This window comes from Pseudopipra pipra, chromosome 3 (assembly GCF_036250125.1).
Source record: "Pseudopipra pipra isolate bDixPip1 chromosome 3, bDixPip1.hap1, whole genome shotgun sequence".
Classification (NCBI taxonomy): domain Eukaryota; kingdom Metazoa; phylum Chordata; class Aves; order Passeriformes; family Pipridae; genus Pseudopipra; species Pseudopipra pipra.
In genome coordinates this window covers 625708-643019 of record NC_087551.1, presented here as the reverse complement: position 1 = coordinate 643019, position 17312 = coordinate 625708, and the positions used below count along the sequence as shown (strand labels likewise).

The 17312-nt window shown below is 47.2% G+C and overlaps 1 protein-coding gene across 1 annotated transcript in view; it reads right to left on the bottom strand.

Moving 5' to 3' along the window:
- XRN2 (5'-3' exoribonuclease 2) overlaps positions 1-15942 on the bottom strand; it is a 37041-nt gene extending 21099 nt beyond the window's left edge. The window contains exons 1-17 of the mRNA XM_064650925.1: positions 15800-15942; positions 11047-11174; positions 10849-10960; positions 10231-10342; positions 9429-9487; positions 9260-9349; positions 8096-8168; positions 7943-7993; positions 7455-7612; positions 6984-7058; positions 6759-6892; positions 6617-6674; positions 6426-6533; positions 5684-5728; positions 4980-5111; positions 3862-3983; positions 1500-1635 (exon numbers count right to left, since the gene is read on the bottom strand). Of these exons, the coding sequence (XP_064506995.1) occupies positions 1500-1635; positions 3862-3983; positions 4980-5111; positions 5684-5728; positions 6426-6533; positions 6617-6674; positions 6759-6892; positions 6984-7058; positions 7455-7612; positions 7943-7993; positions 8096-8168; positions 9260-9349; positions 9429-9487; positions 10231-10342; positions 10849-10960; positions 11047-11174; positions 15800-15874 (1668 nt within the window). The 5' untranslated portion in view covers positions 15875-15942. The remainder of the gene's footprint in view (positions 1-1499; positions 1636-3861; positions 3984-4979; positions 5112-5683; positions 5729-6425; positions 6534-6616; positions 6675-6758; positions 6893-6983; positions 7059-7454; positions 7613-7942; positions 7994-8095; positions 8169-9259; positions 9350-9428; positions 9488-10230; positions 10343-10848; positions 10961-11046; positions 11175-15799) is intronic.
- Between the last annotated feature and the right edge of the window lie 1370 nt (positions 15943-17312).

Here is a 17312-nt window from a genome sequence, read left to right as displayed (position 1 = left end):
TGGATTGCTTTCTTTCTTTTCCTTCTTTTTTTTTTTCCCCTCTCCAAACAGATGTTCCCACCAGTGGAACATGCCCTGCATTATTAGCTTTTTGTTAGAACAGAAAGGCAGGTAACACATCCTGTCACGAGTTCCATGGACAGTGAGCAGCAGTTATTAGAATCAATTTTAGTATGGTACAAAGAAATAAAACAAACCAACCATTCTGAAGTTCCCCCAGCCCCAACCACTTCCTAATCTAATCTCCACACAAGCAGGTAGCATTTTGCCAGCTGCTCCATCCCAAATGCAACAGACTGGAATGGTTCTGTGCCATTGTATCACTGAAGGTGAGGCAGTTTCCCAGCAAGGACATTTCTACAGCTCACCTGAAGAGCCATTTATACCCCTGGAGACAGATGGGCATGAATAGAGTTGTAGGATATATCTTGCCATGGTTAACAAGAACATGGTTTGCCTTCAGTGTGTGCAGGATCACAGGAATTCTCACCCATAAAGGTGTCCAGGTGACATCTGTCCTTTGCAAAAGGAGGTCTCAGGTCACACACACAAGGAGGTGGAGAGCTCAGCAGACCTTAAACTCCATGATTTTCATCTACCACAACAAATGAGCCAGAGCCCAAACTCAACCAATGGATGCAGTGGGAGGGAGGGGAACACACTCCCACAGTTTGTTCCAAGGGGGGGATGAAAAAAACCTATTTTAAGGTGCACAGTGTGAGGTGTTGTCCCAGCTGGACAGGTGTGAGCTCCCAGCTGGACACCCACAGAACACGTGCAGTTCTATCAACCCAGCACTGTGTCAAACCCCCCAATTCCCGTGGAGGCAGATAAACCCCATCAGCTGCAGCACATTGTGCTCCCAGGTCACACAGCACAGCCAACTTACTCTGCCTTCAGGGCACGGAGCTCCTCATTAACCACCAGTGCAACAAACCCCCCAACTCCCACTAATCTCTCGCCAATCTGACATCTCAATTATCAAAAGATTTAAATCGGGCGCAGATTACTGCAATCACAACACACTTCGTAGAACATCATTACAATCCACCAGCAGACTGACAACTCTGGTCCTTTCCAATTCTTACTGGCATTTCACAGGCTTTGTCCTTTGTTTCCTCCTTTAGTCACCTGCAATGTCATTATTCATGGCTTTGTATTGCAGAGGGGAAATGGCATCGGTCCTCACTACACCAACAAGTCTTTACTGCACATGAGGAGCAGAACCAGGGAATCACTGAGGTTGGAAAAGACCTCCAAGGTCATGGAGTCCAACCTGTGACCCATCACCACCTTGTCAACCAGACCAGAGCACTGAGTGCCACGTCCAGTCGCTTCTTGAGCACCTCCAGGGGTGGTGAAACTGCACTCAAACCCTGAGCACCAAGCGTTTATTGTACATCTTGAAAAACCCCACTGCTCTTCCACAACGAGCAACAGGCCGAAACAAAACAGGGTGCAGGCACAAAGGAAAATTCAGAGCTGAAAGTCTGAGGTACCTGATAGTAGTATCTGAGAACCCAGCAAAGCCCTTCCACGTAGGACTGCACGACCTTGCGCCGGAATTTCTCGTCGGAGGCGTCCACGTCGAATTTGTTCTTGTAGTAGCGCTGCTTCCAGCCAGTCTCCCACAACCTGCAACACAGCCATTGATACATCTCTCCAGGGGCACCTTGCAGGTCTGAATTACAGTGTCAGCCCAAGTCACTGGCTACTTCAGCTTCTATTTGCAGGCAGTTTAAAGGAAAGCAGAAAAACTGCTACTCAGCAGCCAGAGAATAAGGTGTGATGGTTGGCAGCCCAGAAAATCCAGATGAGATCCTGAAGCTCCCACCCTGATAAACACAGCTCCAGTGCTAGAAGCAGGGTGGATTTTCAAACGTAGGCCTGTTGCTGTCAGGATTTCTCAGAACAGAATTGTTTCTGGTCAGCAGTTCTGTATTTCTCGCCATTTGAACTTTGTGCTTTTACTCTTTCAGGAGAAAAAGCTCTTCCCTCCCTTATTTCCTTTAATCTACCCTAGGCCAAAATCTTTATCTTACTGGAGTATCTTCTCACATCAAGTTCATTCCTTTATTCTTAATGCCTCTCTCAAGCAGAAAAGTGGCACAGTTTTCCCGCTCCTCAAAACAAAAAGCAAGAAAGCAAATAGTAATTTCTACTGTCCTGTTGCTGTTCAGACAAGCTGTGATTACCAGCAGCACGTTCTGCAGCCCAGGAATCCTGGGTTTGCTCACTCACACCACAGCAGCTCCCTTTCCCAGGGGATTTTCAATCCCTCATCCCAGAGATGGATCCTGGAACCAAAGGAGCCATCCCAGCTGCCCTCTCTCCTCCCTTCACACAGCTCCCCCTCATGTCTGTGCAAAACAAAAACTTGCTCCTCTTTCACACATGAGCACCTGAATCCCTCAGCTCTGCTGTATCATGTCAGGAAAAAAAAAACCAAACTGCTTAAATCTGATAATCCCTCAATAATGATTTATTTTTTTAAAGAGAAGTTTATGCCCAACAATTCCAGCTTGGCATTGAATATCCCATCTGAAAATCAGCCTTTCCACAAAGGCTGAGACCACTTTAAATATTTAGATATTCTGAGCTACAGAAGAGCTTAAATAACTGCAGTTGAACGTAGCACATCCTTTTCCTTGGCAATACCAACCCTGTCAGAACTACTGCTGCTCACAAATCACCACAGTTCGTTCACACTGGTCACTGTAAAACTGTTAAAGCTTCTTTTAGAGCCTCTGCTAAAGCTCCAAGGGAAAGGAACACTAACATTGATCCTGATTCTACACAGGAATTCTGCTTGCTTGATTAAAAAAACCAAACAAATCAATTCATTTAAGATATGCACTTACAGGACAAAAAATGAGAATGAGAGCTGGAAAATGAGATACTGGAAGAGCTGATGGGCTGGATGTCACAAATATGTGGTGACAACAATCCTCAGTGTTTTCCCACGACCACTTGAGTGCACACAAAACCCCCTCCTGGCTGCATTTAAAGGGCAGACCCCTCAACAAACCACTGCAAAGGCCTGCAGTTGATGGCAACAGCTTGATTTAAACCTTTGATCAGTGCAGACTCACTGGCAGTTAATTCTCATAAAATTCCCGCCCCTTAATAATCCAAGGATCAGCTGCCCTAAGACAATTAAAGAACTCCCAGACAAAACAGGGCCTGCCACAGATCAGAGAGGGAGGAAAAATAAAAGCTGCCCATGTGAAGGTAACTGATTAAACAGCTGGAGAATTCCAGCCTGGGATGGTGGAGGGGTTAAACAGCTGGAGAATTCCAGCCTGGGATGGTGGAGGGGTTAAACAGCTGGAGAATTCCAGCCTGGAACAGTGGAGGGGTTAAACAGCTGAAGAATTCCAGCCTGGAACAGTGGAGGGGTTAAACAGCTGGAGAATTCCAGCCTGGGATGGTGGATGGGTTAAACAGCTGGAGAATTCCAGCCTGGGATGGTGGATGGGTTAAACAGCTGGAGAATTCCAGCCTGGGATGGTGGATGGGTTAAACAGCTGGAGAATTCCAGCCCGGAACGGCGCATTCCACTCACATAATCAGGGCTGAGCAGGGAATGTCTGGCCAATCTAGCCTGGGTCTCAGAGGGAGCGTGGCTGGGAGGCTGCAAACCTGCATGCATACTAATCTGGGCACTCAGAGTGAACAGCCACAGCTCACCCATCTCCCTGGAATTTGCTGGATATTCCAGCCCTCCACATTAATTACCGGTGGATAAAGAGATCACAGCGAAGCATCCGAAGGCACTGCTGCACTGAGCTAAATGGCATTAATTAGGCTGCATCTATTTCAGCAATTTGCTAACAAAGTGCTACAAAAAAATGGCTTCACCTGATATTATCCTCTGGCTCAGGTTCACTGTCACTGTCCTCAGCTTTCCGCTTAATTCCTCCTCCTCCCAGGGCCGGGCTGCCATCAGGAGTCAGGCTGGTATTTGGAGATGCTGAAGTTGTCTGGGATCAGAGTTATTACAGATAAATAGGGGGAAGGGGGGGAGAGGAGGATTTATTAGGCATTTTAAATTCAAGTTACAATTAACAGCTCTGCAATAATCACACGTGTTATTTTCAGTTCCAGAAAAACTCCAGGCAAAGGCTGCACAACCCTGAACCCGTTAAGCCAAGGAGCAAATGGAAAGAAGAACACACCTCTATTAAAAAGGCAGGCATTGATTTCATACAGGCAGAAATGTCATTGGATTGGAGAGAGAAAAGGATGCAATAAACAAGACAGCAGAAATGGGTAAAACATGCCATTCTGGATATATTCCAATTTTGGAACACCCCTGTTTGCTCTAGTCCTGCAGTTTCTATTACAGTTTCATTTTGCACCACCAGTGAAAAACACACACGAGAAAAAAAAAGGTGCTTCTAATTCAGAACTGTCAGAAATGCTGCGTTTCTTCACAGCTGGTCCTTTAAACTCCTCTCAAATTTATCCACTTTAATATTACGGAGTCAAAAAGAAACGCCTCCTGTTCCACAAAGGAACTAATGTGCTTAACTCAGGTGCAAAAGTTTCAAGATTAAAAGGGAAGAACAGCAGAAATTGTACTTTGAAAAAGCATATTGTATTTAGACTTCAGAGACAGAACCCACACCTCTATGATGAAAAGGACCTTTAATTTTTTTCCACTGTTTGGACGAAGATTTATACCCAGAAAGAAAATATCTGTCATAATTGTTACTTCAAGGTAACAATCAAGACTTTTAACAGAGCACTCAACTTACTTCCAGTTTTCCCTCACTAACGCCTTTCCCAAAATTTCATCCAAGTTTCTCCTTTCCACAAAAACTGGTTATTATTAAAAGCCACTTCCTTGAAAAAGAATGTTTTTAGTGCCTGCTTTTCAAGAAAGCTCAATGGGGTAGAGAAAAAAAGGTGTCCAGAGTACCACGGGAGGTGATTGTTTCCCTCCTCTGTGCCAACACCTCTGAACATCTACTTACAGAGTTGTGCCTCTCGTGCATCCTCATCTCAAAGGCGGCTTGCCTGGGGTTACAGATTGCCTGAGGGCTGGAGCGACTGCCCAGGGCTTGGGGGGAGAACTGCCCACCAGGAATGAAAGCAGGCTGATCCCTCTGAAAGATAAGCACAGATGAGCCCTGTTTAATGATCTTCACCAGGCACAACGCTTCTGAGTTATAATTTATTAAGCTCTTTTACAAAACTGCCAAACCCCCCCTGCATTTGGTGCCTGTGTTCTTTCCACGTGAGCCAAAAGGCAGTTTTTTGGGGGCCTGGTCTAACTTCCTGGGAGTAACACATTCCTTGTAACAACAGTGAAAAACCTCTGCCACTCTTAATAGGGACAGTCAGAAAAATCCTCATTTAAAAAATGAACACAAGGTCTGGAGAGCACTCAGGGAAAACACATGCCCTGACAGTTTGGGAAGCTCCACTTCCTTGGAATGCCCCACCCAAGAACAGAGCTACGTGGAAACGAAAGTACAAGGCCCGTTTTTAAAATATCACAATATCCTGGGAATATAAGAAAATTCGCCCCAATAACAGAATATTAAATTTTTTAACTTTCAAATGGCTTACACACAGGGCAGGAAACACCTGCAGTTCCAACCACCACCCCTGCCAAAACCTGAAGTGTCTATTTGAATTCTTGCTAGTTTTTGCATGGGGTAAGGAATTCGCTTACCTTCAATCTTTTCTTTTTTTCTTTCTGTCGTCTTTTAAAGTTATCCTAGATGAAGAATAAAGGGAAATAAAGTCAGTCAAACATACAGATTTCTTGGGAAATTATTTCACTACAATCCTCAACCGACCAAACCGTGAGGTTTTTAGGGAATGTTCTGAATAAGACGTGGGACAATTCTTCCCTCTGTAAATCCAACAGAAAGGGGATGGAATTTTCTACTCTACCCTGAAGATCTATGGGGGAGAAAAAAAGCAGCTGGGTATCCAAAGCCCCACAATTTTGGTAGTGGCTTAAATGATGTACTGAGTTTAGCTGTAGCCTCAGTTCAGGCTGCCAGCAGTGCCAAAGGACACAAGCTCGGTGCCCAGACTGGAGAGCTGCCAAAAAAACGTAGGAGAGACATTGATGTCCTAGAAACAGAAAAAGAAGAGACTCAAGGAAAGATATTTCTTATTCTGTGATTCTCAGGCCTGAGAGCTGAACATCAAATTGGCATTTCCACTTCCAAGAGAGGTGCAGGCTGGGGCAACAATATGCCAAACATTTTGCCAACACTGGCACAGTGATTTCAACTCCAAGTGCCTTCTTTCCAGTCAAAAATTACTGAGAATCATAGAATAACAAACCACAAAATTTGTCTTTTTTTTTTTCCTTATTCTCTTAAAGGAGGGTCCTGGGCTAACAGTAATGCACATGATTAAAACCAAACTCCAAAAATGTAATAACAACAAAAAAAAATTACATCGTCGTCTTTTCTCTTTTTGAAGATACTGTCCTCGACTTCTCCCACCGCCAGCATGATCATCTGGACCCGCTGCAGGTTGACAAACCCGCTCTCTGTGAGGTACCCCTGCAGGTTAGAGAACAGCAGAGTTGAAAAACAAGCCTGTTCTGCAGCAAACCCCCAGATGTTTTCAAAGGAAAAGCTCTCACCCCGGTTTTGTGCACCACGTTTTTATAGATGTTCACCAAGCGATCGATTGCTCCCTCCCTAAACACAAACCAAAGGGTGAGACTTGTTATTGAGAAACACAGGGAGTATTCCTGCAGGAAAAGAAAACGCGTCCTCATCTACCTGATCTCCAGAGATGGCAGGTGAGGCAGAAAGTCATTTCCCACGAAGAAGCACATGAAGACCCAGTCATCGACACTTCTTTCGAAATCAAACGTGAAAGGCAGGCTGGCCATAGTGAGTTCCCTCTCCAGATACTGCAACACGTGGAAAAGGACATTGGGAAAGGCTGCATGGAGTTTAAAATGTTAGTTACACAAAGCAGCTGGAGTAACTGCTCCACCTCACCTCCCTCAGGACACACAGGCGGATGAAGATGAACTCCTGCTCCGCCACAGGAAGGGTGTCGGCAAACTGGTCATGCTGAAACCAAAGGAGAGCCACGTCACACCCCAGCTCTCCTCAGAGCTTCTCCAGCTCCATTTCCAAGGAGTTAAGAAGGCTACAAGAACAGGCTCCCAAGCCCTCGTGCCAAGCATGCATTTTGCTGCTTTGCCTGTCTGTGAAGTTACCGATCATTTGTTCTCACCAGCGATAAAAAAAACCCAAACCCAAAATACCACAAGTGAAGATCTCAGCTTTGGCATAATAATCTTGTACTGCACAAGTACAGCTTTCACCTCTGAGAGGACAGCCAGGTATTTTCAACAACAACTTGCACCATGCTTCAGCCAAAACCAACAGCAAGAACTATTTGAGGATCTCATTATACATGAGCTTGTAGATTAAAAAAAAATCTAGAAATAGCAAAATTCTTACCTTTCCTTGTTTTTCTCTGGGCAAACCTTGGCAATCCTTAACCTCATGACCCATCTGGTTACAGAGAGCACACGGCTTGGGTTTATTTGGTTTGAACTCCTCCCTAATTATAGTGAAGTTTGGTTCGTGTGTAGCTAAGCCAAGCATAATCAGATCAGCTATCAATCAAGAAAAGAGTAAAATATGATGAGAGATAAGCAGTATTAAGCTTTAAAAGAAAAAAAAAATACAACTTCAGAAGCAAAGTAGATTCTGCTTTCAGCAAGTGTGAACACACCAATGTGCTTTACCCACAAACCACCCCCACAGGACAACCCCAGGGAGCTGTGGGCAGGGCTGGACCCTTCCCCATCCATTACACACAGCTTTCCAAAACTGACAAATCCACCGGATTATTTACACATTCCCAAGTGAGACACAGTCCAATTCAATCCCAGAACAGCACAAGAAAGCTTAACAGGACACATTTCTAGCAAGAGAGAACTCACCATCAGCCCCACACAGACAGTGGTGAGTGTTTGGGTCATGATTTGGTTGAGCTGTACAAAAGAAAATTACATTTAGTCAAAGTCATGTAAAATAAACTATTATTGGCCATACCTTAATTTAAAACAAAAGGTCCACATTTATTTGAATTTTACCTCTCTGTCTCCTAATGTAATCCATGATTTTATGTTCCCCTTCACCAGGAGCACTGGCATCCGACAAAATAACCTGCAACACATTCCAATTGTGTCAATAATTAATGCTGCCACAGTAAAAATCAACAACTTATGCAGTTCATACACTGAATACAGAACCTGACTTATGAACACTTGAAATTCTAATCTGCAGTTTCAACTATTTCAAAATGAAATTATTTAAGAGTCTGGAACCAATGAACAGACATTCATTTTTCCCCTCCAGTTCCAGGATGAAGGTGACATACTGATTCAAACCCCACTGAAGTGATCAGGCCATATTTTTGATTCCTGATAAATTGCCAGGGCAATGAAACAGGCACTAGAGGACTCACGGATTAAGCACACACGTGTCTGCTTCCCTTTGGATCTTCCCAACTCATCGATGCCCTGAAACATGATCACAGCAGACCCCTCCTCACCCTGGCGTCAATTCTTAGCACAAGCATTTATTAAGCACTAGCTTAATAAAGCATTAGCATTTATAAAAACCCAGGTCTGATGGAGGGAATCAAGCAGAGCCAACTGCCCTCTAATTAGGCCACTTGAACAGTCAACTCATGGCAAATAGCACAGGCAGCTGCATTAACTGAATCCTCTGCCCCCTCGTACAGAGCAAACACAGGACTGTCAGAAACTGGGAGTGGAGTGCTTGAGGAGAGGAAGAGAGAATTTCCAAGTCCAGAAAGGCAAGCAAGCTGACATGTATTATTTTCACTGCCTGCCATCCATCATTAGAGTGACGGAGAAAATGCAGCCCACTGAGGGAGCAATTAGAAAAAAGAAACAGTGCAAAAATTACATCTACAATGTATCTTGACGCTTCCCCCAAAAGAAGCAAAAGTATTCCTAAAGCCCTGTCTCCCATTATGTCAAATTGTGGCTTCTACTGGCAAACCTCCTCTTTGCTCTTCAGTGAAATCAAAGTAAATGGTGCAGGGGGATGGAGTTATCAGGACAAAATGGTCTCTGAAGTCACAGCAGGACGTGCTAGTCGGCCCATTATTAATAAAAGCACAGAGCCAGGCCAAGAGATAAATCTGCTAAATTTCTGCTCTTCAATCAGATCCCAGCCCAGCCCAAACACCTCCTTCATTTCTCTCAAGTAGGAAGCTGGGGACTCACGGTGAGGTTCTTCCAGCCCGGGTCGCTGTTGAGGCGGTCGGCGATGTAATAGCGCAGGCATTTCGCCAGATTGTCCATGAACTCCGTCCCCTGGGAGGGGGGGGAGGGAAATAAATGAAACCTTCACTCAGACACTGGCAATTGCTGGGTGAAGTGCCAGGTCACTCACCGGGGTAATGCAGTTGCTGTCAAATCTCTCCTTCACTTCTTCCGGAGGGAGAAAACCACCTGGAGCAGCAGAAACAGGGAGCAGAGTCAGATCAGCATGGACCATTTAAAACATTTCTGCATGATGAAACCCCACATGGCTCCCCAGGTAACAATTAACTCACTGAAATCAGTTTCTTAAAAAAAACAAAAACAAAACAACACCCACATCCAAAATTAAACCAGCTCTTACCATTATATCATCTCCAAGTCTGAGGTGTCAGTACATCTACAAACTGACTTCAGCAAACACTGCTACACATTCCCCTTTCACTCCAGCCATGTCACCATCACCCTCAGAAAGTTGCTCTGACTTTTGTTTCCTCACTGAATTTAGAGTTTCCACTATCAAGTAACTACCCTTGCTCGCAGCTCATTATCCCTGTGTAGGAGTGTTTCCATCTGATCCCTGCTTTTAAGCCTCAACACTCCTTGCATCGAGCCCTACAAATGTGTACTTCCTTCCATGAGGGTTTTGGTTGCTTCCTCACTACATTTATCCCTGCTCTTCTGTTCAATTTATTTTCAAAAGGAATTAAGAGCACTCAACACAAATTCATTTCAGGCAGGAGACAGAAGAAGAAAAAAAAGTGACATTTTGTTTTATCTTAGTTCTTAACTCTGGAGAACACTGATCCAGCCTTCTGTAGGCTTGTTATCCCCTCCTCCCAGCAATGCAGAGACATCCCTTCTCTAAACCTTACTGAATCTTTCAAAACAAGGTGATTCCCATCAGAAAACCTCCAATACGGTCACTGGTTCACCTTTGGCCAGAATTTCTTGTCTTATTTTCTGCTTCTCTTCAGCAGCCTCCATGCCCTCCTTCGACGCTCTGAATCTCCTCGACCGCTGTTGGTTCATCTTGGCACGTGGGGCCTAAAGAAAGGAATGAGAAGGGCTTGAAGGTCCTTTCCAACCCAAACCATTCCATGACTCTAGGTACCGAGGGGAGATGAGGATCAGGTGGGGAGAAAGACAAGCTTCCAGCCTCAAAGGCCCCTGAAGGCTGTGAAATATTCCACACCACAACTCCATCACTGCCCATCTGAAGTGCAGCTGCTCAAACCAGCTGCTCTGGTCCTTTCCAGCCTGTGGTGTAAATTATTCCTAAAGCCACAGAACGGAGGAGCAGAAGTAGTCTCGGAGTGTCACTGTCTTTTACAAGTTTCCAGCAAAGCTCAGGCTGCAGCAGACTCCATCAGCCAGCTCCTACAGGATTACAGACCCCAGGGGTACTACTGACTACCCTCACCAAAATTCAATTAACAGTCTATTTTACCTACAGCTTTTCATTTCAGAACACCATTTCCTGAAGGATCTCACAAGACCTGATGGCACCTACCCTGATCTTGCAGCTGGAAGGGAGATGTGTCAGTACTCACCACTCCATCTATGGCCATGTAGAGGAGCCTCCTCGGCCTCACGATGTTGAAGATCCTGTCGATGTACTCGAAAATCGCCACCATCATTTCATCTTCGTTTTTGGGTGCTGGCCTGAAACACAGGGCACGCAGTTCAACGACTGGAATGCTGTCACTGAAGAGACAAGCTGACTGTAAAGAGACAGAGAAGTGCCTTACTTGTCCTCTGGATGCGTGCAAGGGTGGATGATGCCGTTCATGTCCAGGTAGAGGTTATCGAACTCCACCTCGTTGGGGTTGGGCTTGCTGGTGTCGATGGGAACCTTGACTCCATTGCACTCCTTAGCCTGGGGGTGCAGTCAGGACAAAGGTTTCAGTACCAATAACCAGCAGTTGTGAATGCACAGACTCAAAAAAGTATTTTTATTTTTTTTCCCCAGTGGCAGTAGAAGAAAAAGATAGCAGCAAGCGCCCACGTGATCACTTGGAGCTGCACCTTTCACTATTAAATAGCCCTTCTTTTAAAAAGCTGCTTGTAAACCAGCACAACCAGAAAATGTTACGATAAGTTATGGCAGAGTTGTTAATTTCTGCTGAAAACAGAAGTTTCCACAGCAACTCCTTTTACTGTCAGGAGCACACTGACTGCTCCACAAGAAGGAAGGAGAGATCCTTTCAGATCCCCCAGCCAAGCCTCCACATTGGGTCTTTACATCCTTCCTTTCCTCACGACCATCACAAGCTCTGAGATGCTCAAAGCCCTGAAGTCTTCAACTCCTGCCTCCAAGCCTGCCTGTGGATAGATCTGAAGAGCTAAATAAAGTCCAGAAATCCAGACATTGCCTTTGTCCCTCTAAGGCTTCACTTCTTCCTGGGTTCTCTTTCTACTGCCCCAAGAATGTGGAGCTCGGGTCGCAGTGCAGATGGGAAATGCCACGTGAACTTCTCATCACCCTAAACCCCCCCGAGCCACCTGTGTTCCTGGGCTACCCCAGCACTGGATTCTTCCACAAGGTGGATCAGCAACCACGGTCGATTTTGCTTCCTCACCGTAATTTGGGGTTTGTTTGTTTTGTTTGGGGTTTTGTTGTTGTTGGGTTTGTGGTTTGGGTTTTGGGTTTTTTTTGTTAGTTTGGTCAAAAGGCAATTAGCACTGATTCTCCTGTCCCTCTCCCTTCTCACTCCCTCTCCCTTTCAAGGCAACACCTCCAGCCACACACATAAGGCACCGGATTAAACCCCAATAGCATGGAAGAGACACGACCTGAGCAAGGAAAAGCCCCATGATTTCCAGAGAAATTGTGGCTGGAACATCCCACAAAGGTGGAATGATGCTTGCTCTTGAACAGCCTGGCATAAAGCAAAGTTAAAACAGGAATGGCATGTTCTGAGGCATGAACTGACTGAACTTATCCTTGTCCTAAAAGGCCAAAATGAAATCCTCTAAAGCAACATAAGTCTTCATTTGGTATTTGCATTTCTCACAGCCACAGGTGTGTGGAATTCTTTCAGGACAAGCTGTGAAGTCATTTTTAAATAACTGAACACTAACCCCCCCTATTTTAAAGAGGGGAAATTTCTGCTAATTCACACCTTTTTAACACTTGGGTTCTACTTGATCCCCCCACCCTCTTGCTCGAGCTGAGGGACTCAGGGGACATCAAAGGCTTACAACCACGGGATATGGAAAACAAACTCACCCTGCCACAGACCTGACTTCCAGCCTCCAAGGCAAAGCACAGTAAGTGTGATCTCGTTCAGAGCCTTCAGCAGCCACTTTCCATCTGCACAGCCCCACAAACCCACAGGTTTTTCATGTAACAGCCTCGTAGAAGGTTTAAGTATCTGGCAGCGATATCTCTTGTGATATAACTAAACTGTTCACTTCTAATCTACAGCCTCTTTTGAAACCATTGAAAACAGATCTTCAAACATGATACTTTAGTTGCAGCTTTATTAATTCGTATCAATTTGATTAAGAATATTCTCTCCTGGATTTTTTTATTATCTTCAAGATCTCCCTCTCATTCTTCCTGCTCAGCTTAAGAAGAAGATTATTTCTTTTTCTTAAATCTGATTAATCTAGCAAGGTAAGAGAACAAGGATCAACTTTTTAATATTTCAAAGAGACAAGCTACCGGGAGATACAAAATTTCTGATTAGAGAGATTTATGGCAATCCTAAAACACACACAGAGCTGATTACATCGTGAGAGAAGCTTAAATTCATCTACAGTAAGACAAACTACAGCTTCTCCCTGCTGTCCTGCTCTGCTCTCAGATTTATGGCCAGATTTGAATATAAAAAAACTTAATGAACACGATTTATCCTGGCTGTAATTGCAACGTGCTCTTGAGCAGGAACAAGGCAGTGAGAGGGAGGGACCAGCAGCTGCCACTGCAGTTACTGCAACTCGAACCCAGCCCCACAGGAGTTGTTGTGCCTTTCCGTTCATCTTAACAGAAAGAACTTGGGCTGTTACGAGCTCAGATGTTAAAGATCAGCAAAAAGGACCTAATCAGCAAAACCAGATCTGCATAAACCTTTGTTTTACCTAATAGGAGAGCAGCTTTGATTACACAGAGATTCAGCCAAACGTTTAGCAGTGTGATGAGAAAGGTGAATTGCCTGCCCACCCAGCTGTTACAGGTGTATTTGCTGTTTAAATTGGGGCTGCTTTTAAATGACACATCTCAAAGAGTTATCCAGAAACAGCAGGATCTCCAGCAGGCACGAACATGGCACGTGACCATGACAGCCCCTAAACTGAGGGATCCCCAACCCTCAGGACAGACCCCGTCAGGGATAACAACCCCCAGGAGTTTGGAACAGCAGCAGAACCACCAGTGCTGCCATGGCAGCTCAGATCAGAGCCAGAACTCACAGGAGCTCAGAACTGAGGGAAACTTTTAAGCCCCAACCCCACCTTTTTTTCTAGAATAGTTCCCCAGGAAAACACTTAGATCTTAATTATCCACCTGTTAAAAATTCACAGGTAAAATAAACTTCACACCTCACACCCAGAGAGGCTGAAACAACAACTGCAATAAAACCACCAGAGTCACTCACAGCTTTAACCAAATCTCTGACTCTGCTTCACTGCTTGAATCTGAAAAGCAAAAACACCCTGAAAAGCACGGAACTGAACACTAAAAGCGACCTGGAAACCTGCTGCAGGCAGGGCACACGTGCAGCCTCAACACGGAATTCCTCTCTTCCCTTCTCTCCTCCACCTTGCTCCCACACCATCCCCTTCCCAGGCGCTTCCCCAGGGTGAGGCACAGCTCTCCCGAGGAAGGAGGAGGCACAGGCTCAGCAGCAGAGACCTGAACTTCCCAAGGCAGTGTTTGGAAGGGCAGAACTCAGCCAGCACAACACGGCCACGGAGAATACAAAGTATCTGGAAAAGCGTACGGGAAAAGCAGTTTGGAAAGCGAGAACTCCAGCGTTTGTCTGCTCAGAAACACTCTGAGTTAGCTCTGGGGTAGCAGGGCACTGAAAAGCCACCACGGGGCAGCTACTCAAAGGCTGCAGAGGAAGGAGACCCCTCCATCCTCCCTGTCCCCTCCCACCGCCTCCTTTGGCACGGCACAACGTTCCCGGGGCTGCAGGGATGTGCCCTAAGCAACCAGCCTAATAAAAACGTGCAAACAGACATAATTCCAGCTGCCTTACTGCCCTGAAGGGCACCTGCAGGACCCAGCACCAAGGCTGGGGCTGAGCCTTTGCCAAAACCACCTCCTGCTGCCACGGAAAGCCAGATTTTACAGCGTGCCTTTGGAAAAATCAGCTCTGTGTTCGGGCAGGAGGGGTTTCTCCTGCACAGAGAAAACACCAGCAATGAGACAAAAACTCCTGAGGCTGCTCGAAGTTACAGAGCACAAGCCCAGACTTGTTCTGAGCCCTGGATGCAGCATGATGTCCTGGATTCGTGGGGGTATTCCAAAAATAAAGTGCCAGGGTAAAGCAGGAAGCTGCAGAACAACTAAGACGTGAAATAAAAGACTGATAAAGTAATGAGTAAGACCTGGAAATGACCCAGCTGCGAGTTATTTGGGAGGCCGAGAGCCCCAGGAGGCAGACTGCCATGGGCACAGTGGGGATCTGTGATCTCCCACGAACCCCCTGCAGCTGCAAGGGACAGCCCAGTTTCTCCTCCAGTGTCCCATTCCTGCCCTCCCTCGTGTTCTGGCATCCCCTCTCCCGATCCCACACCCCCAGCAGGACCCTGGCACTTATGTTGCTGCCAACAGGGAGGTCTCGGGGAAACCGAGACGCTCCCAGACCCTCAAACTGTTTTTAACCATTTCCCTTGCATTTCCTCCCTCTTCCCAAGACAGGTAGCTGCACTTGCGTTTCCAGCAAGTCCCGGAGCTCGCTGCAGCTCCTAATTCCCCAGAAAAAAAAAAAAAAAGCTGTGGAAAGCAGGAACTAGGAACAACACCCAAGAAAAGCACCGCCACTGCTCCCTGCTCAACCCAAAAACACTGCCACAGATCCCGCTTTTCCTGCCCGGGGCTGCACAGAGGCAGAGCCCACCGCGCCGGGAAGGGCTGGGATCCCGGGGAACGGGCTGGAGACCGGGAAATCGGGGGAGAAAGCCGGTTCCCTGCTCCAGGTGCCCGTCCCTCCCCGCTGTCCCCCGGTGCCCGTTCCCGCCGCTCCATGTGCGCGGTGCTCCACGTGGAGTGAACCTGGCGGTGCCTCCCCCTGCGCCGGGGCCGCTTCCACCGGCAACGAAAGCCCCCCCAAAAAAACCCCCACCCCAAACCACCCCCCGCCACAGACTCCCCGAACCGAACCGGAACCGCCGAACCCCTCCCCAAACAAACAAATAAAACCGAGTGAACATAAACAAGCGGCCCCGGGGGAAGGGCGGGGGGGGGGAGAGCTCAGCGCTGCGGCCCAGCCAGCCCCGCGGAGCGCCGGCGGGCCCGCGGCACGGCGGGCGGCGGTGCGGAGGGCGGCTCACCTTCTCCTCGACGCAGTTGACGATGATGGAGGGGTACTTGCGGCTGAGCCAGCGGAAGAAGGCCGGGACCCCCATGGCGGGGCCGGAGCGGGGCTGGGAGCGGGACCGGCGGCTCCGCCGGCACTTCCGGGGTCGGGGCGCGCGGGGCACGGCGGGAAGGGGGCGGGGCCGCGCCGGGCACGGCGGGAAGGGGGCGGGGCCGCGCCGCCGCCATCTTGGGTGCGGGCTGAGGGCACCGCCATGGCGGCGGGAGGGAACCGGCGGGGAACTGCTGCCCCAGAGCCCTAAACAGGCAGTTTATCAGGAAAAACAGCCTCCGTTAGCTCCTTGCTAATAAAAGCCAAGCGCGGGCTGCCGTCGTGGGGTGGTTCGGGCGGCGGCACACGGCAGGGCTGCCCAACGAGTCAGTAACGACACATGGCAGAGATACCGATGATTTATTTCAGCGCTGCCCAACCCTGAGTGCTCGGTGCATTCCACAAATGTGCCGTTATTTATACACGGAAAGCCAGAGTCAGTAACTTCCCAATCACAGCCCCTCTACTAGGATTGATCAGTAATTTTCATGCAAGTTACGCAAGTTACATCAACTTCCCTGCGTCATTTTCACCTGTGCAGGGTCTTTTTCGACCTGCAGGCATCATTTTTAGTATTACAGTGAACACAGTTCAGCTGTAGGATACGCAGACCTTGAGTATTTCACCAAGTCAATAATGCATACATAGACATTAACATCTTGATTTACTGTGTCCCTAAAACTTGTCAGTTCCTGGATGCTCTTGGCTGAGGGACGCAGCTGCTGCCTGTCCCACTGACCAGGTCTCCTTTCTTGCTGATCAGGCTTGAAAGTATATACAAAGATCAAACAACAAAGAACATCCTAAAATAATCTTGACATATTCCACATTTTGCAAGACCAAAAGCGATTCAGGGCACGGCCGCTCTGTCCCCTCTGAAGGGGACGTTTCCAGACGCAGCCGGTGTGAAATGGCTCCATGTGATCCACGACGGCGGCACGAGGCAAAGAGCCCCCGTCCCCTCGCTCTGCCCGTGGCATAAGCAAATACTATTAATTTGTGGCTGTTTGACGGCGCCGGAATGGAATTAAACATTCGGGTATTAAACGGGATTAACACTAGGCAGATTCTGCGCTCCGCCGTGTCCCGCTGCCGCACGGCAGCTCCGTCAGGAGGGCAGGGACAGGGGCGAGGACAGGGAAAAGCAGCCCGGGAATCATTAACAAAAATAACAAAATCTCAGCAGTGCTTGTTGAGTCAATGCCGCCAATTTGGGGAGCGGAGGGGAACCTTGGTACTGGGCTAATTCTCTGTAGAACAAATTAACCCAATATTGTGTCTCTCATTATTCTTATCCTCACTTGGCTGTTGTTAAGCCGTTTTCTGTTGTCGTTCCTCTCAATAAAATCTGTGACTTGAATAAATTTCCCCCGGCAACTTTGTAGTGGCACCACACCTGTGGTATCAGCTAAAGATTGTCCTTTATCTGTTCCTTA